The following is a 23,419-nucleotide window of genomic DNA, read 5'->3' as shown; positions in this document are numbered from 1 at the left end:
ATTAAACTGCAGCTGCTCTTCCTATAGGATTTAACACATGAACTCAAGGAAATTTCAATTTTGCCAGCTGCATGTGCTTAACACTGACATTCCTAGCCACTAGGCTTCAGGTCTAGGTTACTATCTAGATTAGGTACCTGCTTACTTTACCTTAAGAGATAAATCTCACCTTGAACTCTCAAAGACAGTCTAAGCTTCAGTACATAAATGTATGCCAGTTTGTTACTTAGAAGCAACTGTCTTAAGTCAGAAGGCTATTTAGAATATTTAATGCTCAATAAAAAATAATCCAAGTTGAATGGAGACAACAAATTTTTGTGTTATGTTCATTAAGAGAAACAGTTTTAACTTCAAGAACAGCATAACATTTTCACTTTGCTTCATTTCACATGCTGCCCAATTTTAAACTGCCAGTGTTGAGATGGGTCCCCTACAGGACCAGTGCAAATTAGGGCAGTAAGGACATAAAGCTATTTCAGAATTAAACCATTTGGTACCAAAAAGCATGAAGAGAGTGAAGGATAGAATTGCTGGATCATCACTACAAACAATTTAAGCGAACTTTTATTGAAGCGTTAAGTTGTGGTACAGATATTTTTAAATGATCAAAGTCTAACACCACAGAAATTATAAACACCATACTCCCCCCATCCTGATCACCCAGATAGTTCAATAACCCATTCAACAGCTTTCATTTTCATAGACGAGGCTTATGTTTCTTTTTGTAAGATGCATTCTTTCAGTATTACTTGAAAAGGGATCTTCAGTATACTTAAAGGACCTCAAACCAAAAAATGTCAGAACAATTGGGACAATGCAAGAACAAAAAAAAAAAAAAACAAACCAAAACAAACCACTGAAATATTGGTCCTCAATATTAACACCAAAAAGCATTAGTGACATTTACAGCATGTAATTGATAACACTGGTAAAGAACATCAATAATATGCTTAAAAAAATCAAAATGTTCCAACCACTTGATTTCTAACCAAGCAGAACTTCAGTTCAGAAGCACTGAAAAAGCGCTTCATTTATAAATACGGAAGGAACGAAAGAACCATTGCATCAAACCAGAAAGAGTCAAAACATTGCAAGGACAAGAGGGGAAAAAAAATTTCAATTTTGTTGTTAACATGCTGGTCTCACAGCTGTTAAAAATCCCAGTATTTGCAAACAAACAAAGCTGAAAGTGTGCCAGCTTCTCAAAGCCTGCATTTTAGTCAATACACATTAAAGTGACTTTGAATTACACACTTACTCATGCTTCATGAATAGCATTCTACTTCACTTCTGTCTGGATGCCCCAGACAGTTCATGTTCTATACCTTCACTTAATGCCCTCAAGTCACAGTAAGAGGAACCACCTTAGCAATTAGGAGGAAAAAACAGATGAAGTCACAACACTCAAGTACAACATAAGTCACATGCACAACAATGTCACAGGACGGTCACAAGACAGAGGCATTAGCTTTGCTTGGAACAACAAAATGAAGTGACACTGGACCAGTTTAGAAGCACTCTTTACAGTCCAAAGCAGCAGGTCACAGGTTTTACTGAGAAAAATCCAAACCAATCAACACACCTAGACTGGCAAATCTCACTCCTGCACTAGCCCTACCTGCCAGTGCTCAGGAGCACCGGCTTCCTGTTCTGACAGGACAGGTGATGAGGACAGAAAATGCCTGCTGCCAATATGAACTTGCACTTTGCAAAGCTGTCACACAATTATGCCAAAGCACTTGAAGCCTAGTTCAGCTCTTCCCCTGTCAAGTCTTGGACCTTCATCAAATTCTGCCATTGCATAGCAGTGTGACAGCTTGGGGATGTGGACAGACAAATGACCATTAAGATGAGACAAAATTTAGCCTGCACTAGTACCGATACCCAAGTTACTTAAGGTGAAAGACTGATGCATTAGCCCAGTTCTACAGGAGAGCTGAGGAAATTCCTAGAAGCTTTATTAGAGCATGAAAAGTCAGTCTGATTTAAAAAATAAATCAACCACCACCTGTAGTAGCAAAACAATTCGTAACTGTTTTAAGAACTTTCTCCAAATATGAAAGTGTTAATTAGGAATCAGTTTCATTAGAAATTATAGAAGTTCATCAAAAACTGTTTTAGACTGAAATCACAACATCGATTAAAAAAAAGTGACAATTTAACAGAGAATTGTCCCCAGTGAGTAGGTTGAGGCTGAAGTCTAATGAGGACGAAAGCCTTGTCTGTGGGGAATTTTTGGTGATACTTGGAGAAAAACTATACTGTGTGTAATTCTACCTGAATCATTTTTACAAGTGTTGTAAAGTTTCATACAGTAAGATTTTTCTACATGCACTTCAATTTCACAGCAAGAGTGGCATAGAGTACCTAAACACAGAAGAGAGCATTCATGCAAGATATCTAACTCCTTGATATAATAATGCATACAATTCAAAATGGTTATACTATGATTACACCTAGGGCTTTCCACAACTACAAGGTGGTGGGAGTGGAAAGCATGGCCCCCTGAATCATTAACTAGAAAGCAACCACCACCTTCTGTATGGGATTTCTTTTTGCGCTTTTTCTTCATTCTTAATCAACTGTGCTGTTGCTGGCGATTTTTTGTAAAACTGGTAAAAACAAAATTATAATCACTGAATTGGGCAATCTGGTGATCAAGACGTTTAAACCCCTCAATCTTCTGGGCAGAGGAAAACACTGTGCGACATTTAGAGCTCTAGAAAATAAATGAAAAAAAGAAAGTTATTTTCAAAACTGGCATTTAGAGATGGATTAGCACACCGCATTTCATATATGGTTCTTACCAACAAGTTTTAAAAACTCTTCCTGACAGTTGTGCAGAAAGCTTCATGCCCAGTGATTCTGCTCCCTACATATGGTACTGCTGTTCTGTGAATAATCAGGGGGATGGAGCACCTCTCCAATAGACACAGGCTGAGAGAACTGGGGTTGTTCAGCCTGGAGAAGAGAAGGCTCTGGGGAAACCTTAGAGCACCTTCCAGTACCTAAAGGGGACTGCAAGAGAGCTGGAGAGGGACTTTTTGCCAGAGCATATATTGGTAGAACAAGCGGTAACAGATTTAAACAGAAAGAGGGTGGGTTTAGATTAGGTATTAGGGGAAAAAAATCTTCATAGTGAGGGTGGTGAGACAGTGGAACAGGTTGCCCAGAGAAGCTGTGGATGCCACATCCCTGGCAGTGTTCAAGGCCAGGCTGGATGGGGCTCTGAGCAATCGGATATACTGGAAAGTGTCCCTGCCCCATGGCAGGACTTTGGAACTAGATGATCTTAAAGGTCCCTTCCAACCCAAATCATTTTGTGGTTCTATGATTAGCTGAGAACAACACCACTAACAGCAGGTGTTCTACAACTGACACTTGCAGGCAAATCCAGAAAAATGCCAAAGCAAGAAATTATGCCTATAGAGAACTACATAGGATGTCATTAGAATTCTGGGACTGGGATGCTGCATCTTACTGTTTCTGAAGATCAGATTTAGTACTCTTCAGTCTTGCTTTGGCATGTATTTTTACTTTGCAAAGAAACTACCACTCAAATATAGAGGCAAACTGGAAACTGTTAATCTCCAGAAAAAATCTCAAGCCTTGCTTTGTCTGTGTCTCTACATATTTCATCAGCTGGTAAGCTAATGCAAGAAAACTCACCTGATTAACAAAGAGAGTTGTCACAAATTTTCCTGGCTTGAAAACCTCTACAACTTTTCTAATCAGGTCATCGTAAGAGGTCTGACTTATGTTTGTTTCAAAACTAACATAAGAAAACTCTGGTTCTGGAGTGATGTGAATAGTCCAGTAAGTTCCCTGAAAAAATAAGGTATTATTACCACCAAGTATTTATTTACTTTTATTTATCAATGTTTATTAATAATGAATAGAAAACTTACATCCGATTTCATCCCATTCATTGAATACCCACAAGGATTGAACATTGTAGCATCAATAACAGAACCTGGTATCAGGTCACGAATTCCACTCATCTGAAACAAAGTTAAACAACTTTGTTTATCATGCATCCTTACACTTGTTTAGATTTAACTCAAAGGCCAAATGAACATCTACTTCATAAAGTATTCTCCAGGCAACAGATAACCAGAATTCTCTCAATAACACATCAGTCTGATTACATGTACCACTGTAGATGATGTTGGTTTACATCTTGTAACTACATCAATGACAATGAGAAGCTGAATGCAAGCTATCACACTGCCTCTTACAGAGCCCAGCTGCATCCATCCAAGGCAACAGCTTAGAACTCCAGAACATACTTGCTTTGGCTGCTGAAATGGCTTCTCTTCAACCACAAAGTAAAGGCTGTTTACATTTACTCCAGAGTATGGACATACTACTTTCTACCCTAGGAAGAAGTGCAATAACCAAGTGTTTTGATTTACCACACAGTACCTGAGCTATAGCCAAATCTCAATAGCAAATACAGTATGAGAATCAAAGCCTAAGATGGAAAACAAGATGAAGTCAGTGTACTTGTCAAGAAAACTCGTTCATGTCACATGACTTTGCCATCTGGGAAAAGGACACAAATCCATCAAGCTACGCTTAGACCCCAAATCTGCCCTTCCCCTCATCCAAATGGCTCCCTGATTTAACCCTGATTTTGATAGCTAACCTCTGCATTCCTTAGCTCCAGTCTAAGCCTTACTCCTTGTAATCTACATCCTTGAAAGTTACTCAAATTGTGGTTTTATTCCTACTCCTACATTCTTCCGAGTAAAAGCTTCCAATCACCCAAAGCACTGCATACTGCTGCTTTCACTGAAGGGAGGACATTGAAAGCATGAAGTTATATTCCGCAAAACATTCTTGATTAAATCCATTTTCCTCCCAAAGCATTAACCTGGCACTTTCTACAACTCTCCTACCACAAAATAAACCTTGTATTAAAAGTTGAGCGAATGAAGCACTTTGTCGCCCAATTTCCACCATTCTCCAAAACACTCAAGTTTTCAAGGAAACATACACGAGTGACATCATTTGCAGTAACACCATCTTTCATGTAGAACTGGTCCATCACTACTGGGTCAAGCTCACTCATCAGAATTTCCAGTGTCTGATCAGGCTGATTGGATATCCGACTGTCTGGGAAATCCAGGGTGTACAGGTACCTAGGTAAAGCACAAATCAAGTATGTAACACATGGACAGCACCAAGTTCTATTGTAAAGACTTCAAACTCTTCACATACATACCAGCAATCAGAGTTCATACGCCCCATGCAATAAGCTGCTCCATCTAGACAAGACAAAAAGCCCACATTTAATGTACCACAGATGAACATTTATGTAAAACATGACATTCATTTCTTATTTAAAGACAGGGGCCTTTCACAGAACCCCACGAGGTTCACTGATGCAGTCAGCGGCTGTATCATATAACCAGGCATTTAACTTAGGAATGCAAAGTTAATAATCAGAAAAGCAAGCCTCCTCAGAAGTGGGTCTGGACACCCCAGTTGAGAGGCTACTATCAGGAAATTGATATCACAGCTTTAGCTATGCCCAGAGAAACTGTGGAACTCAAAGCCTCTTCTAAATGCACTTAGGATTATAATTTATTTCCAAATAACTCTGATTAGCACCACAGCATCCATGTTACTTCAAAAACCTGTCACTTCAAAATTTAAGATTCTTCTTGTAAGTCTTAAACTGTATTAAACGTTTAAATTCAGTTTTTAGCATAGTAACTTCTCTGAGAAAAGCCCACATTTTTCTTCAGTGTATTATTTACTTTAAATTACTATCCTAGCTTTTTAATAGGGTTTTCAGAATTCTGCAGAGTGATTGCAAGCCTGAAGATGACCCCAGTTAAGGCAAGGTGCTAAAGGCCAAGTTTAGTATGATTTAAATTTGGATCTTGGCAAGCAAGTATCAAATTCAGAAAATAAGTATTCATAGCTTTTGACTTTTTTTGCAAGAACTGCTGAATTCTTGGCCTGGCAGCCTGTACCTATTGCACTGCTCATCACTTCTCATGTAACATCAACCCTTCACCCAACTGCTGAAGTTTCATCAACTTACTTGGGAAAATTTCATTAAGAAACTCTACTTCTTCCTGGAAATTCCTATGTGGGTACTCCTGGTGGGAAGGCTTCATGAAATTCTTACGTGAATAAAAGAAGCTCTGAAAAAATAAAGGTGCATGTCAGGTAGAGTATATCCAACCATTTTGAATCTAAGAATTTAGAGAAAAGCAAGCATTTATCACGAACTCCCACAGGACCTAAGTTTTCATTGTCAAAACACTGCTCCCTGTACTGCCATTTCAGAAGCACACATTTATTGCCGTTTTAATTTCTAAGCTTCAAGAGACAGTTTACTTACAAACTTGCTTTCCACTAGACAGCATGGGCACTATTGCTCTTAAGTAACTCAGCTCAGTAGCATTTGTTAATTAGCATCCACTAAGAGACAAATAAAAGGGCAACTGCTACAGCAGAACAATCTTACCTTACTGTCTTCCCATTATGGGAAGCACACAAACATCCAAGTTCCATATTATTTGTTGTAAAGAATGAATTTGAAATAGTAGCAAAAAGCTTTTTGTACATTCCAAGGAAGATTTTTGACACTTTACCTGAATTGAGTCAAACCCACTGTACTCCCTAGCAAGCTCCAACAGGGGAACCAGTGCTTGCAGTAAGAGGGTGGTACCACACGTCTTCAAAATGAAACGTCTCTTGGAGACAAACATGCTACTCTCACTGAAAAAGAGGTGTTAAGAATATATTAAGTGCTCTACAAGAAACAATCCAGGAGGGAGCTGTTAAGTCTTGGTCCTTATCCCAACCAAATGCATTAATCTAAGTGAACACTCAGCATATGGCACAAACATACTTAGCAAATAGATCAAATCAATAGAATGCAGCTAACATTTCAGAGCTGTTATGACTGCCCAAAAAAATACCTGCTCCAAGCATGGTATTACAGAGCTGTCACACTACAGAAAAAGGCACACACCTTAAACACCCTCAAACTATCTGAGAAATACAAACATGCTGTGTAGTGGGTACACAGGCACAGCTATATGTTATGCCTCATAAGTAAGATACAGAAGCTAACTATATATAAACTAAGTCAGACACTTAACTACAGCCCAGCTGAACTGGAGATAGGCATTGATACTACATCCAGAACATTTAAACATGTTTAACAGCTATCATTTCATCAGGTAACTGAATAATGAGTGTGAAAGTTAGCTTAAGTAACTCAATTTGGAATACTGTTTACAAATTCTAAATCAAGGTTAAATTTTATCCACGATGCAGTGCAACTAGTTACTCTTTCTAGAATTTTTAAATACGTGAAGCTTGGAGAAACAAGACTTGAACACAGTTTCTTTGACTAGCTTGCTCTTAGCACAACCTTGCCCTCAAGGCAGTCTTTTAGAGTACAAAAACTACAGCATTTGTAATCTGAAGTAAACCAGAGAATGTCAAATGTGTCTGTAAAGTTCACGTACAAAAAGCAAGAAACTATTTTGCAAGATGAAAAACACATGGCAAAAGCAGTGTCTGTAAAACTAACTGCAGCACAACAAAAATTCCAGGGTTCCAGGAAAACTACAGTCTTACAGATATCCTTAGGTCAGCTGCAAGAGTTGTTCCACTTGACTGTAAGATGTGCAGTTAAAGCTGATCTACTGAAAAGTTTTTTTTTGTGATCTATGAGTGACACCTATAGCCTATTGTGCTGAAGTAATACTGAAATTCTGTACTGGGGACACTTATTTATCCATGGACAAAATTCAGTGACGAGGTGCAAAGCCACCATAACTCTGTCAATCCTTTTAGTTAAGGGAAAAAAGAAACAACTATGAAGAGATTTGCATCTCTGAGCAGGAGATCCCTGCAAGATCGGATTCTTGGCCAAGTGAATCATATATGGCAGCTTTCACTTTTTTTCCCTCCTAGGGACTAAAAGAATGAGCCAGTGCCTTACCTGAGTACATAAGCTTCCTGCTTGTCAGTTTTTGTCACACTTATGATCAAACAATGCACATTCTCCAGAAGTTTGTCCCACTCAATCCTGTGAAGAAATTATAAAAGAGCACAAAACAGGTTAAACAAACCAAAGCTTGCTGGAGCCCTGGGTAAAAATCCCAAACAAGTCTAGAGTCACTGGACTTGAGAGCACAAAATGGGAAGAGTTTTCATACAGGGACTATATTTCACACTACAGTAGTACTTCATTCTTTGCTCTTGATGGCTCAGTAGTCCTCAAAATCTGTTACCATGATCTGCTGCATGCGGACAACTGCTGAACAGCAACCTCAAGTTTCTAACCAGGTGAGTCAGGATAACCTTAAATCCTGCATCCCACATGTTGGTAACTTAAGATATGCTTTAGGTTGAACCTCTATGCACTTCAACCACAGTAGTCATTGGCAACTACTGCAGTAATAAACCAGTAAGTTATAATTAAGATCTTTTAATTGACCAGTCAAGTTTGCAATTGAACTGAAAAGCAAAAAAACTAATATATTTCAATGGCCTGAATTCCTCTTTGACCAACCAGGATCATAGAATTCCTTCATACTGTGCAAACCGTAGCTATGGTGCTAGAAGTTTAACATTTCAATTCTTTACAAATATTACTCATTCTACAAGGAGTATAAAAAAAAGACAAAAAACTCCCAAGGGCTCAAATTAAGCTGAAAGACTTGCAAGTACTCAGGAGAAACTATGGACTTGGAAAAAAGCTACTTTGGTTGTCACTTCATTCTCATGTCTAGACCAAATCAGTAGAATTCAATACAGTCAATTTTGCTATAAATAAGACAGGAACAGATACAGCTTCCTGATGTCACAAAATTACAAGACTGCCAGCTGTCCTACTTCTCCCTTCTCCCAGCATATTCCACCTGCAGGTTTGTGCTGGCTCTTGTCCTCAGAGATGTCATGATCCAAGAGATTTACTAACCCAGCATAAAGCTAAGCTGCCCATCAGTAGAGCTGGAATAGCTGCGGGAGATAGGAGCATGAAAAAATTGCCAATTTTTCATCACCAAGAGAGCTCAGCTTGCCCATATAAAACTGTCAGCCTAATCCTTCTTCAAGAGGCAGACCTCTCACACCCTTTACTGGCACTGCAAAAGCCCTGCAGCTGGCTGTACTCCAGGACAGAGCACACTTAATTCCATCAACACACTTTCTCCTGCAGCCACCAGTCTATCCCCCTTAGAAAACTGGTCAGTTTGTGAAGTTGAAGCTCTAGATTCTGTTGTATGTATAATTAAAACATCCACCTTCTTTAGCCTTTCTGAACAGTAAAAAAAAAAAAGCCTTAACTTTTCCCTCAATTAACTAATTCAGAATGCCTTTAGAAACTGAATTCTGTACCTTTACTAATACTCAAGGATTTTCCCATTTAAAGTAGATGCTACACCAAAACAGTAATATTTACTTATATGTGATTCAGCCAGAACCTATGTTAAGAAAATCCTACCCATTTTAAAAAAAAAATCCTCATAATCAAGTGCACATCTGATTAACTTAGAAATTCAGTGATATAACTGGATACTTAAAATCAAAGTGAGGTTTCCCACAGTTAGTGACCCTTGATGGAATGTTTGACATGTCTGTGCATGCCAGCACAGACACTCAAATCTCCGTATCAAATGAAAAAGGTTACTTGGAATGCTCAGCTCAAGTCCCACACACTTACTCAGCTCTATGCTAATGTCATTGACTGGATTTAGCTCTGTTCCTAAAACTCAAGCGTACATGAAAATGCAAGTGGCTGCTCACCTCAAAAAGCCTGGTAAATGCAAAGAGTGAAATAGATATAATATAAACTATCTTCTAAATGCTCCTAGAAAACTGTACTATTTCACTAGTAAGAGTACTAACAGATTTGGTTTTCTCTGGCTGCAGCACACCAGCATAAGTTTGCCAGCCACTCTTCCTGTAAATTGAACTAGGTAATGTCTTAGACTGTTCAAACCATTCCAGCATCCCTACTGACACTTTATCTGCCATTAAATAGACACCCAGAGTCTGACAGTGCATTTGGAAAAGGTGAGGAAAAGTTCCCTGATGCTGAGCTGTACTAACCCCATTTGTACATTACTACAAATCTGATCTTGTACTTGTCCAAGTATTAATGGGCATGTAACTATCTTAGGCTTTGCAAGAGCATACGTCTCAGCCTTCACAAGCTTCTTACCTGGTCAGACAGTCAAACCCTCAGCCTTATCCAGACAAGGCTGACACTTTAAGTATCACTGTAGTGCAGTTCTGTGCACACATTTCAGGGAAATGCCCAGGTTTCAAACACATATTAGCAAAGGAAGATGTAACGAGTTTGGTAGTTCAGTGAGGGGTCAGTATATCACCAACAAGACACTATGGTGTGTTAAGGGCAAAGCCCACCATGCAAAGGAAGTCCTGTTATGCTTGTTGGTACTACAGTCGGTATTTAGGTACTACAGCTGAAATCTGCAATTATACAAGACCTTTGCATATCATAGCTATGCTCGAGTCCTCACTACTGTACTACAGAAACCACAGCTAAGCATGCACTAAATGCTGTGTTCAGCCTTTACAGAAATAAAGGGCAAGGTCATAATTTGATCTGTCTAAAGCAGCATTAAGGAAAAACCCTACAACTTTAGAAACAGACAGGATACCAAGCTTGCTCTAGAAACATACATAGACTAACAAAGGGTTGCAGCACCCAGGATGAAACTTGGCCACATTAGGGAGAAGCTCTGCAGGGATACAGGACTGTATCTGTCTGCATTTTAAAGTTAAGCACAGAAAACTAAAGAAAGGCTGGATTTGATCCAACATAACCTACTTAAACAAGATGACCTTAGTATTTGGCATGTTCTATTGTTTAAAGCCCAGCTAAGGAAGAACATCTGGGACTACTTTGTACCAAGTAGATTAAGTTCACTACAAGTACAACTCTTGCATTTCTTCCCCCCCCTTTTTTAATCTGTGTAATTGTCACTAGTTGAGACAAACAATATCTACCCACATTTGAATGAAGAAAACAAAATCAACCTTAAAAATAGTATTTCAATGGTTATCAATAAATGTATTGCAGCTATTCAATAAGTAAAAATCCACTAAGTTGGTAATTTGAGTACACCACTAATTTCATAACTGAGTTAAGTTTTCACTTGGAAGCAAAGCCTGCAACTGTAAAAAAGGATACCCAAGTAAGACTTGATTTACAATTAGGTGTCATCATGGACTTCTGCTCTTCAAAATCCCCCTTTCAGTGATCCAAGTGCAAGGAATTACTATTTCCTAAATGGTTTCCCATAGCCAGACATCAGGACAATGCCAGTTTGGAAACTGCTTTCCTATACTCAAGCATAGTAGAATATAATCCATGAGAGTCCCTGGCAGCTCTCACTGGAAGCAAGTTCTTCAGCAGACCTGCAGACACCAACTTAAGACTGACTCCTCACTTATGTGGGCTTACTGACCACCTAATTCAAAGTTCTAAGATCCCCTTCCTGAATTTTCAAATAACTTCTACTTATCCAGACTTATATTAGTTTCTTGTATGGACAAGCACGATGCACCTTAAATGACTGTGCCTTCTCAGAGAATAGCAAACAAAAAATGGAATACATCTACTCAAGTGTGAAGAACTGTCCTTGTTTGAATGGCAAAAAGCTATTTGTTCTACACCTAATTAGCAGCCATCCCAAAGGAGGGGAAAAAAAACAATCAAGTCTAACAATCTACTCCTATACCTGTGTTGCAATATTTAGTGCCTTATCAACAGACTCATTACCAGAGTACAAATAACTTCCATTCAACTGCCAACCAGATATGTCAGAAGGGAAAAGCTATAATAACTAAGTAGTAGCTTAACTGTTGGAAGTATGCTTCATAAGTAGTCAACAGTTCATCTCAACCATGTTCCAAAGCATCGTGTTTGCTTCTTTATTTCAGAAGGTAATTTTCCTTGATTGATAAAGCCATGCCTTTGAATGCAAGTTATTTGCCTCTTCTGAGCCTTTACCTTCAGGGTTAAAGCACATTGTTTAACAAGAGCCAAGCATACCAGGCTGTTTCAGGCTAACTGGAAATATGCAAACAGCAATTTGAAGACATTAAAAACTACATCAAGAACTTGTTCCTATCAGCAACCAACAGCCTCCTCAAGCACACTACCCCAGCACCCCAGTAACAGGACCTTCCTAAGACAGCCAGACAGCACTGTGAAGAAAAGCTGTACTGCAGCAAGGCAGGAATTCTAAAGTAATAAATCATGTGGAACTCAAAGACAGCTTAAGCCATATACATACTCTTGCATAGCTTTTCATTAGAATAGAAGAGCTGACTATTCTACAGTACTAAAAGTAATAAGCATTTTAATCTTGACTATGTAAAATCTTGTTCTAATGTCAAGCATTCTACTGCAGAACAATCTTTTATCCTCTCACATGTTAGCTACTAAGTGTTTTTAGGAGCCACATGGATATCAGTTACCTGATTAACAGGCTACAGGTAAATAGGCAAATTCCTACCAACACCACGATCCAGACAGTCTAAAACTGTGTCTAAACTGCCTACAAAGAGGAGAGGCAGCCAAGACACACAAAAGCTGGCTAAACATCGGTGTCAGAGCTGGAACATTGCTTTTGAGCATCCCGAAACAGGTCGGAACAGCACAAACCACACAAAAGTCACAAGCATTTTAAAGTGCCTCTCAGCAGCTTTTCAGTGCATTTCTCCGCAGACAGCTGCACATTAATTACCTCCTATCAGAAATATAATTTATAAATTGCTGTTGAAGATAGGTTACCTTGAACCACTTACACAGCCTGAGTTTTAGGTTCAAGGTGCTTGCAACTCGATTAAGTTTATGTAGGCAGTATCTTTGGGGTGCATAAAAGCGTCACACCCTCTAGATCCTCTGAGCACTGATAGACAGAGAGACTGTCCACATCTCCCTTATCTTAAACCTAAGAAGGCCTCCAAGGACAAGCACAGTTTTGAGAGAAAGGAACCTGGGTAGAAAGTTGCATCTACCTTGATGCAATACTGCTCACAAAATCCTTCCTACCTAGGAAGTCCCAAGCTAACTACTTAGAGCACCACTCCCAAATGAAACCAAAATTTTTCAGCAATGGCACAAAAATGGCCACAGCTGGAGCTCTGAAGGCTGCATGTTTCTCCTGTGGCAGGCATTACAACACTATTGCAGTTACATGGAATGGGTACTCCATCTTTACATCCAAAGATGTTCAATGGGTATTCCCAAGTCTCTCATATACAAGGACATCCAAAATGTTTGAGGAAGCATGAGCCCCAGCAGGCACAGCAGGACTTACAAGCAACATTCAGGGCAAATTTCAATGTAATTTCCTCCAGAAGGAACATACTGTAAGGCAAAAGCTCCAAGTCTTCCTGTTCTCCTGTCCGAGCAAACAACCATTAGGAAAGCCCTTTGAGGAATACACCAATAGCTGCTTATTTATCTTCTACAATCTCACTCAGGGCCCAGACCTCTGACAGAAAGCAACTACCCAAATGGTTCAGCACTTCTAGTGATAAGGCAGGAAAATGTCAGAAAGTCTTCAACGTAAGTCTTCACTTTCCTGCAAGCAGTATCAGAATCAGTAGTAATGAGAATGAGAGGGCTTATTTCCATTGTGTGAAACCATTCTTTAATTATTTTGCATTACAAGAAAATACTTTACCTGTAATTTTGAAACTGATCTAAAATCTAGTTGATTAATATCCATTCTGATGAGGCGAAGACTGAACTCTTACATAAAGTTCTCCAGATAACCTGGCATCACCCATAAAAAAAGCTCCACAAGTACACTGGAACAGAAGCCCTTATCTTAGCACAGCCCTGCCTTCTTCCAGAGTCCCTTCAGTTTTGCTCCAAAGCACTGCAGAAATAGCAGAGCAGGGCTCATTGCCCCCTTTCCTTGTACCTTCATAGTTTGAGGAAACAGGCAGGTAACACTGCCCAGGACTGGGGGAAGGAGGCAGAGGTGCAGTGGCACTGCAGCAGTGACAGGGCACAGCACACAGCAAGGATTTACAGGACTCCTATCAAATCCCTGACTGCATCAAAACTTGGGAGCTTTCATGTAGCACAGGACCAGACTGTCGGATCAGTAGCACCCTATACTCTTCATTGCTGCAGTTTTTTCCAGCTTGTGTCGCCACATAACATAGACAAATAGGAAGCAGATTAAAAGTCCACAATTAAGCTTAATTTCAGAGCATTCCTCAGGGTTGTATGCTTGAGATATAAGCCTCTAACACTGGCATCATTTATTATTTATGGTTTCAAACTTCTCTACATTCAAGATCCTGACAGCCCTTGAGATGGAAAACACATAGCTACACATCATCTGAAGGAATAAACAGCTTATTTTACTGCAGGGATAGGGAATGCACTATACAGTTACCATGGAAATCCAGGGCTTGCAGCAAGTTCGTCATAATTTCAGCAAACCCTCTGTTTTCTATACATAGTTTAAGGCTATTTCTTTTAGAAAAAAAAAAAAACAACAACTCATGCTTTACAAAGCATAGTGAGAACAAGCAATAAAATTAAAGCAATTTATTTTGAACCCACAAAAATATTAACTTCATTCCACTGCTGGATATAAGCAGGGTAGGCATATTTAGATGCTTGCCAGTAACTATTTCAACCATAAGACCTTTCCGCATAATTCCTTAAGAAGTAAGCAAAAACACCCCAAAACTTAAAGTAAAGCTCAAGTTCCATACTTTTTAGCTGGGACCTTTATTGAATATATTAAAATGACAACAGATCTTTTCTGAAATATGTTACACAATCCTAACTTTTATCCAGAAAGCAGGTTTGCCCGTAAGAGGGAAAAATGTGGAAAAAAGTCTTAATTGCATCAGCTCAGTAACTTTTTTGCTGATGATATCCTGCAAAGACTTTAAAATATCTAATCCCTAATAAACATGCTCAACATGGAAATTTTTAGCTTTGAACACCAGCTTAGTTATCCAGTACATGAATGGTTCACATTTCACTACTATGCAGGTATTACAATACAAAAGGCAAGCTCAACTGGTTTGCAACTTGATTCTAATTTAGCTATTGTTCTCCAGTTTCAGCTTTGATTTCAGACTCTGTTCAACATAAACTAGCTTATTCAATCACTATTACAGAATTAGCACAGCAGGATACATTGTATCAGGACTTTCATTTGCATCTATCAGCTGTAAGAGGTAATTTAATTCTGACAGTTTTCCGAAAGAGCATGTTTGTGGAAGGTAATTTCATGCTAGAAACACAGTTTCACTGATAATTGCAAGTGGACTCAGGTTAATAGCACTTTCAGACATGTCACAGCCTCCGATCAAAGAAAGTAAGCAACTTCGATTAAGGTGTTGTATTAAGAGCCAATTAACACAAGTCTTCAAAGCCTGCTCAGGGTTCTGACACTGTGTTAAAGACCACACGTTCAACAGTTAACAGTTTTTATCCACTCTATTAAAGTTTTACAGCCATATCTAAACCACACAAAGGAACTGTCCCAGTACCCACACTGCAGTTATATTAAATGCTCTGGGAACAGTTTAAAAGTTAAGTTTTCAATTTTGCAAACACGAGTCTGAGCTGACAAATGGAACACCAGAGAGCATGAATGTGTCAGCAAGGAAAGTATTTGCAGAATGCCATCTCTAAACTACATCTGTGTACTAATAAAGTCAAACGAGTACTTGTGGAATCTTTCACATTTTAAGTCAAACACTGCAGGACTCCAGCACCTAAGCAGCAAGTATTTCAGCTATGATTTTCCTTCCAGAATTGACTGGACATTAACTATACAAGCTGTTACCCTGTATCTGCTACACTACTAAGCCTCAAAGAGCTATAGAGCTACATTTAATGACTTTCACCTTAAATACATTATTCATTAAGGTCTAAATAGCTTCACAAGTCAAAGTTACACAAGTAAGTTACCCCAATACACCAACAGGTCAGAGGTAAAAAAGTAGTCTGCAGTGCTTCTGGTGCAGCAGAAATGGAGCTTCTAATAACCATGAGCATCCAGACACACGCACACACGGGCTATTCATTAAGGCAGCAAACTGTACAATGCCACTTCAGACCTGTGAATAGCTATAATTCTACCGATATAGACACATGGGAAATTAGCTGAGAAATACCAAAACAAAGGTAAATACAAAGAGAATATATCTCTGAACGGAGATCACGTCATATTCCAAACATTAAGTCCACTATGACAAGTCCTCTTGCTCAAACTCCCTGACCGAAGACCACTGGGTAACAGTTCAATGCAGAAGCAGATCGGGCTACACCGAGAGCCAGATCCTCCAGCAACCACCCGAACCTGAAAAGCTGAATAGCTGGCCATACTGAAGGTGAACTACTCACGTGAGTATAACCTTCAGATTTGCCCTGTTTGCTTAGGACAAGCCTACCTTTGCTCCCGCCTACATACACCATTTTTGTTGTCACTGCAAGCTCGTCCATAGTTCTGCAGATTTTGCTTTCTACTTCAAGCTCGCAGCTACCATTTTCTGACACTTCCAGAGGGCAAATTTTTGCGGATCTACAGGTAGACCCTCACAGTCAGAAGTCTAAGTATTCCACAGAATCCTAGAATGGTCTTGGTTGGAAGGGGCCTCAAAGATCACCTAGCTCCAGTGTTCCTACGCTGTTCTGCTCCAAAATACAGTACTGGCGATCTGCAGTACAGAGGCGCCGTGCCCGCCTTGCCCAGCACGGCTCCAGAGCCGCCCCGTGTGCCGGCAGGTGGCCACCGGCTCCTGCGCTAACAAAGGCGGCGCAGGCACATTCCTGGGCGGCGGGCGGGGAGCGGCGGGAGCCGGTGCCGAACACGTGCGGCGGGAGCGGAGAGGGCCCCGGGCCTTCCTTCTCCCGCCCCGGGCGGCGCCGAGCGCGGCGCCAGCGCATTCCCCACATGCCCATTGGGTGACGGGCGCGGCCCGGCCCTCCGCGCCGTCCCGCTCCCATTGGCCTCGGCTCCTCAATGGGGGAGAGTGACGGGAGCGGCGGCGCGGCCCGGGAGCGCGGCCAGGACACTCACGTGTAAGCCGCTAGGAGCCACACTTCTAGGGGAGGAGGGGGCACCCCCTTTCCCGATGCCTCCTCCGCTCCGGTGCCCACCGCGCCGCTAGGAGACACGGGAAGGGTCCCCGGATACCGCCCGCTTCCCTCGGCGACAGCCGCTCACTGGACCTGTCCAGCTACGCGGTGCCGGAGGTCGCCGCCACACCGGCCATGTGAGAGAGAACCATCAACCCTCGCCGCGACGGCCACAGGAATCTCCCTTTCCAGCTTGCGTTAACGGGGATGGAGATTCCCGAGTCCCCGCACTACGGCACGGGCAGGGATTTCCCGAGCCTTCTCATCTCGAAATCGGCCGCATGAGCGGGACGAGCTGCCGCAGAGCGGTAGGCGCCGCTGCCGTGGCCCGGCCGCCAGCAGCACTGCGACACGGCGCTCGCTCCCCCCGCGGCGCTCCCGGCCGGCGCGGCACACGCCCGGCTCCGCTCCGCCGCCACATGCTGCCAGCGGGAACCGCGCGGGGCTGCACGAGGTGGCGGCGCGGAATGGCTTCCGTCCCCGGCACCGCCACCTCCCGCCCGCCGGACGAGGGGAGCCTCCCTGCCCTGGGGGGGGTCTCTGGAGGGCGGCGGAAGGTCACCCCCAGCGGGGAGATGCCGGGGCTGTCACCGGAGGAGCGGGAAGGCGGCCGGCAGCGCGGGAGCCCAGCCCCCACCGACGGCCACCCCGGAACCCGCCTTCCCCCGGCGCGGCCGCCATCGCCCCCCAAAGCGCCGCCACACCCGGACCATTCAGGGACCCTCCCGCTCCGCTGGCCTCCCCCCAGGGGCAGCGCTGTCCCCGCCGCCGCCTCTCCCCGCTCCGACCCCACCCGTTCGCGGACCTGGGTATGGTGCGGAGGTCGCCGGACCCCTTGCTCTGGTGCGGCTCCTGCTGCGCGGGCTGCTGCCGGGCGAACCACACCTCCAACAGCTTCTCGGTCCCTTCGAAGAAGTGTGCACCGCTCTCCTTCATGGTGAGACAACTCGGCAACCAACAACCACAGAAATTAAACGACAACCAAACTGCCGCCCCCGGCCGCCACCGTTCACTGCTGCTGCACGGGCCGCGCTGCTGCCGCCGCCGGGTCCCAGTCCGTCCCGGGCGGGTTTCACCTTCTGGGGGATTTGCGTAATATTAATTAAAAAAAAAAAAAAAAAAAAAAAAAAGTAGAGGAATAAGTAGAAGAGGAATTTTTTTTTTTTTTAAACGGGCGAAAACCACCCGGAGTGCGCGGCGACGGATGCGGCGTGAGCGTGTATGAGCGGGTTACAGTCCGAGCGGGGGTGCGGGCGGGCGATGCGGTTCGGTTCCTTGTAGTCCGTGTGTTCCCCTGTTACAGAGAAGAGCGTTGAGCGAGCGCTAGCTAATGTCGCCGGCCATACTGTGTAAGCGAGGAGCCAGTGCGCATGCAGCCGCCTTTATACGCCCGCAGGTATCCGCATCACGCCGGGTCGCGCTGCGCATTGGGCAGCCGCCGCTCCGGCCCGCCCTTCCCCGCTTCCCATAGGGTGACGGTGACGCCCGTCGAGGCATATGCCGGTTCCTCTGGCCCCTCCCGTTGCAGCCCGCCCGCAGGGAGCGGGAGATGGAGCGCGGGCGGCGGCGGGGCTGGGGCAGCGCCGGAATCGGACCGCGCCGCCATCGGACCGCGCCGCCCCGAACACGGGTGCGAAGCACGGGCTGTGATCGGCAAGAAGCCGTGACAGGGGAAGCAGGGCTGGACGCGGCCTAGAGACGGTGGGGGAGCATCCCCCGAAACCATTCGGCGCGTAGCGAGGGGCGAGCCCGAGAACTCCGGCTCTTCCGGGGCCGAGGCGGCAGCGCTGCTCCCGCACCCGGCGCTCCTTCCCTCTGCGCCCGCAGAAAGGCGCTTTCCTCGCTCGTAAGAGTAGCTCAGCCGAGCGTTCAGGCGTACTTCCCGTTCCCTTGGCCCGTTCCAGGAGCCCAGCGTTTGTGACCGAGAAATGGGGAGTCGCTACGCGGGTGTGTGGCACAAGAAGTGACCGGGCAGGGCGTGCAACTTTTTTTCCCTAATATTTAGAAGAAATAGTTGAAATCCCCATAGATCAATGGTCACCTAAAGCATTTTTAGCGATACGGTAACACAGTTTAAAGTCAGTGTTGCATACTCCGTAGTCCGGGGAAAGGCTCGCAGCTGACCAAATGTAGAACAGAAAATCCCGTCTTCCCCGATGAGCCTACGGCACTTGCACTACATGGGACAGGCAGCAGCAGATGGCTGGGGACAGATGAATGAGTCCCTACTAGGAGACAGTGAGACAGTATCGGACGGCATAATAGGCAGTGGGCTCTGTCCACCAGCGGAGGAGTGAGTCACTGAGCCAGTGAGTCATTGCCAAGGCAGCTGGACGTGAATCATTCCCTAGGTGGCTGGTTGCCGCTCTACGCTCCCATGGCACAGCCTTAATAGCTGGCAGAGAACCGTGTTCTCCAGTGCTTGGGGCTTCACTGGTTTTTATTAACTTCGTGTGAGTTGTGACAGCTCTTGGAAGAAGGTTTACCTTTCTCAGCCGTTTGTCTGTACCTCCATGCTGTCTCCTATCTTGTGCCAGTACAAGCACTTGCACGGCTGTGTAGTGGACTGCATCAGGTTTAATTCTGACTACTTAGTTTTAATGATGGTTAATCGCTTTTAATTGTGACCATCTTTAATTTGCATCAGTTTCCCAAGCCAGTTCATGTCCCAGCTAAATAGATGCTCGTATTGGTACAAATAAAAAGCTGTGCTTGGGCATGAGCATGAAATTATGGGAGTGCATAACCACTAGTTTCAGTAGTCACAATGGATTAAATCTGCTTAAAGTGCTAATAGAACTACATCTGAGAGTCTGTGGACTTAGTCCAGTCGTATTCCACATCTACTTTTAATACCAGTCCACACATCCTTCTTTCTAGATGTGCAGTACTAGTTCCTAGTCCTGTCTTCTGTGGATTTAAATTTTTCTTTAGTTTTCAGTCAGGTGTTCGATCCTACTTGCTGTTTGCAAGTCATCTGTGTGACACTGCTCCAGATATGTCTTTTTCTTGTCATGGATCCTGTCTCGTATGGAGTTTCTGACTTCCTGATCTTGACTATGGTGTGTCACAGTGTATCTTGGACCATGTGCTCACAAACGTCATCATTTCCTGAAGTCTTGACTGTTCTCTTGTGTGCCCCCTCAATTCGTTCTTTTTCTGACCTTCCCAGTTCAGGACTTGGCACCTGCTACCAGACAGAGTCCACTGCAATCAGAGTGGCCCTAACCCACTAGTTGTGACTGTTGTCCCTTGTTTTTAAGGCACACCTGTAAGAATGCTTCTGAGACATTTTGGATGAGGATGAAATTTAAAAACAACCAAAAAAAGCACATTATTTTTTTTTTTTTTCTGGGAAGTTTCTCAGTGGGGTGGATAACCTATGAAACTACATGAAATATTTGTTTGAAAGTTTAACAAGGGACAATACACCTCAGTATCATCAGTTGACATGAGGAGGAAAATGATCTCAACACTGAGTAAGATGAAATAGTATTTTTTTATCTGATGTGTTAGAAAAGTAGCAGGGTGATGTTGTATATTTGAAGCCAGATCACCTAAACAGAGGTTTGTATTAATGCTGATGGCTGCATGCCTTCTTTCACAGGAGTCTGGATTGCTGACAAAAAACAGGTCACAAAAAACAGATTCACAAAAAACAGGTGGAGGAGGGAAAGGAGGGAAACAGTGAAAGCTCTTTTTTGAACTTGACTGACAACTAGACATGAAAAAAGTATTGTCTGAGAGACAGGCTGAGGTTTCAGGAAGGACAGAAGGAGATTGTTTTGGTTTAGAGGGAGGTTCTGTTAGTCAGTGTTGGAAAGATGTTTGCTGAATTCATGTTTACAACTGAGATTACCCAAAGATAAAGGGCAGGACAGGAGCTGAAGGACTGAAGCAGGTTTGAAAATGTCCATTCAAAGGGGTTGCATTAATTTAACTAGACCAGTTTGAAATTGTTTTAATAACATTAATCAGGCATTTGAATCTGGAGGAAGAATGGCTTGGGAAGACAGGAAGGCTCAGATATCATCATATGATTGTGAGACACAGGACCATAAATTGTTTATGATCTTGTTCCTTTGTGGTAATCTGCTGGCACAACAGGCTGTAACTGGCCAGGTACATTCCCCCATGTGCAGGAGGAAATTCTGTGTACCAAAAAAGCTGTTGTGACTATTGTTGTAAGCTCTTTTCTTCTTTTTTTTTTTTTTTTTTTTTTTTAATGTTAGGTGTGTTACCAAAGCCCAACAGTCACAGTGGTTCAGAGTTTCTGCATACCAAAACATAGCTTTGGGGCAGTCAGGAACAGAATGCAAGCCTCTGTGGTGCTGAAGCTGCTCCCCATTTTCATTGCTATAACCAGATGCAGAGCACAGAGCTCACAGAGTTAGTTTGAAGCTAACTTACTCTTAGCCATATTTTTGAATGGGGAAAGCTTGGTGTCAACAAATAATCAAGTCCAGAAAAAAAGATGAGAAACTATGAATGTTTTATGTTTTGTTTTTGTTTTTTTTTTTTTGGTTTTGTTTTGTTTTGTTTGTTTGGTTGTTTGTTTTTTTTTTTCGTATGGAGAAGCACTATGATGAATTCTGTTTTCTTAGCCAGTCTCTTTACACTTTCCCAGTAGCACAGAGGGCCTGTAGAGTTCTTGAAACTTCTCCCTAGGGAATACTTCTTGTGTAGAGGTTTCCTCACTTTGAACAGATATTTTGAGCAGCTGGAATGATCCATAGGGGGGCTGTGGCAGCAAAGTCATTTAGAGCAGCCAACTTACATGAGAGGCATTGCCAAGAAAAATTGAGATTCAAGTACAGAATTAAAGCCGCCTTTACCAGCCCTCCGCCCACCGGGCAGTAAGGAATCGCGCTCACTCTCTGTGAAGGAGAACATTCTTGTTAATATTTATGTAAAAGTTATATTCATGCTAATTCTATGCATCTCTGCTATGTCACCATAGAAAGCAAAAACTAGTGTGCTGTGAGGAGGAGCACTGTCTCAGTATCTTCCCCAATTGTTACAAAAGGAACGGGAAAGCAAGCTGCTGCAGAGCCAGTGTAGGCATAGAGTGCATGACTTTCAAGGCATTTTTTTCACTTCTTTAGAAACAAAAGCACTCATCTCCACTGTTGCCAAACTGGCCCTGCTCCTCCATTTCCATTTTGATTTACTTGTCCTGCTTCTCAGGTTTCCGCTTACAGAAAGGGCAGCAACTGCAGCCAGCTTCACAGTTCAGGGAGTCAAAGGTCTCAGAACAGAATTTCTCAGCAAATCTGGGCTGTTCTGCTACATGGTAGAAATTATAAACTGTCATAGCAAAAAGCAGAAATGATCTTTCAGAAATGGGAGCTATTTTTAGCTCAAAATAGTGATTTCAGCACCTAATGCTGTTATTCCCTACTGAATAAAAGGATTTATTGCCTACAACCAGGAAATATGTTTCTAAATTAAATGAGGAAGTTAAGTATGAAGAATTGTCCTGTGAAATAATTTTCAGGGTGCCGTTATGGTTTCCTCTGCAGTTAGTTCAGATTTGACTGATAGTTTTAAGTGTAGTGCTGCCATATGATTTATCACAAGATAAATTATACTTGCTGACAAAAAACCACAAACCAAACAAAGGAAGCACTGACAATTAAGTAACTCTTTTAAAACTGTACATGCAAAATTGCAAAGCAGAAGTCGCATAACTTTAATACTTGGACAGTGTATGTCTCATTAAACATATTTAATTACTGAAGCTTCTTAAGGTCTAGTTTGTAGATCCAGTTGCAAATATTTGGCTAATGCAATAATCAATCGATTACACTTGGAAAAGATGAATTAAATTAAAAAGTTGGGAATTTCCATTTTGACCCAGGTTTTACTTGCTGCTAGTTTATATGTGTTCTGCAGGCCTGGATGTCATGGTGATGGGCCATAAAAACTCCACTGCTGAATTAACCATCACTTTTGTGATGGGTGTGAAATTTGCTGCTCTCCAGCCACCTGGCAGTAGACCCATGAGCTCACGCATCAGTTCCTTTCAGAAATGGGGTGGAGAAGATGCTGGGTCTTGCATTAATTTTCTTGAGTTCTGTTCTGTCCTTGTTCTGGATGATGCTTTGCGCCACACTCCTGCTGTTGTCTAAACTGACTTGATCAGTCAATATACTCATTAAAATCTGAGGCAAAGTATTCACGTCAGATCAATAGCAAAGTGCAATTTATATTTTGCCAAGATTATCTTCCATTTCTCTGCACTTTTTGTTCCATAGCACTACAGTCCTTTTCTTTATTGTC

The 23,419-nt window shown here is 42.6% G+C and overlaps 1 protein-coding gene across 2 annotated transcripts; it reads right to left on the bottom strand.

Annotated features, from left to right (window-relative positions):
• Positions 1-518: 518 nt before the first annotated feature.
• On the bottom strand, positions 519-18,589 carry AMD1 (adenosylmethionine decarboxylase 1). 2 transcript variants are annotated; one of them, XM_062489943.1, is made up of 9 exons: positions 17,943-18,589; positions 7,976-8,062; positions 6,612-6,738; positions 6,056-6,158; positions 5,228-5,270; positions 5,000-5,144; positions 3,909-4,001; positions 3,670-3,825; positions 519-2,719 (listed from the first exon to the last, which is right to left on the bottom strand). In XM_062489943.1, exons 1-9 carry the CDS (start codon positions 18,071-18,073, stop codon positions 2,579-2,581), a joined length of 1,026 nt encoding a protein of 341 aa, XP_062345927.1. In that variant the 5' UTR covers positions 18,074-18,589; the 3' UTR covers positions 519-2,578. The 2 variants fall into 2 exon arrangements, with proteins under 2 accessions (XP_062345927.1, XP_062345928.1); XM_062489944.1 differs by lacking the exons at positions 5,228-5,270; positions 6,056-6,158; positions 6,612-6,738; positions 7,976-8,062.
• Positions 18,590-23,419: the final 4,830 nt, after the last annotated feature.

Source organism: Cinclus cinclus, chromosome 3 (assembly GCF_963662255.1).
Source record: "Cinclus cinclus chromosome 3, bCinCin1.1, whole genome shotgun sequence".
Taxonomy (NCBI): Eukaryota; Metazoa; Chordata; class Aves; order Passeriformes; family Cinclidae; genus Cinclus; species Cinclus cinclus.
This window is presented reverse-complemented; position numbering and strand designations above follow the sequence as displayed.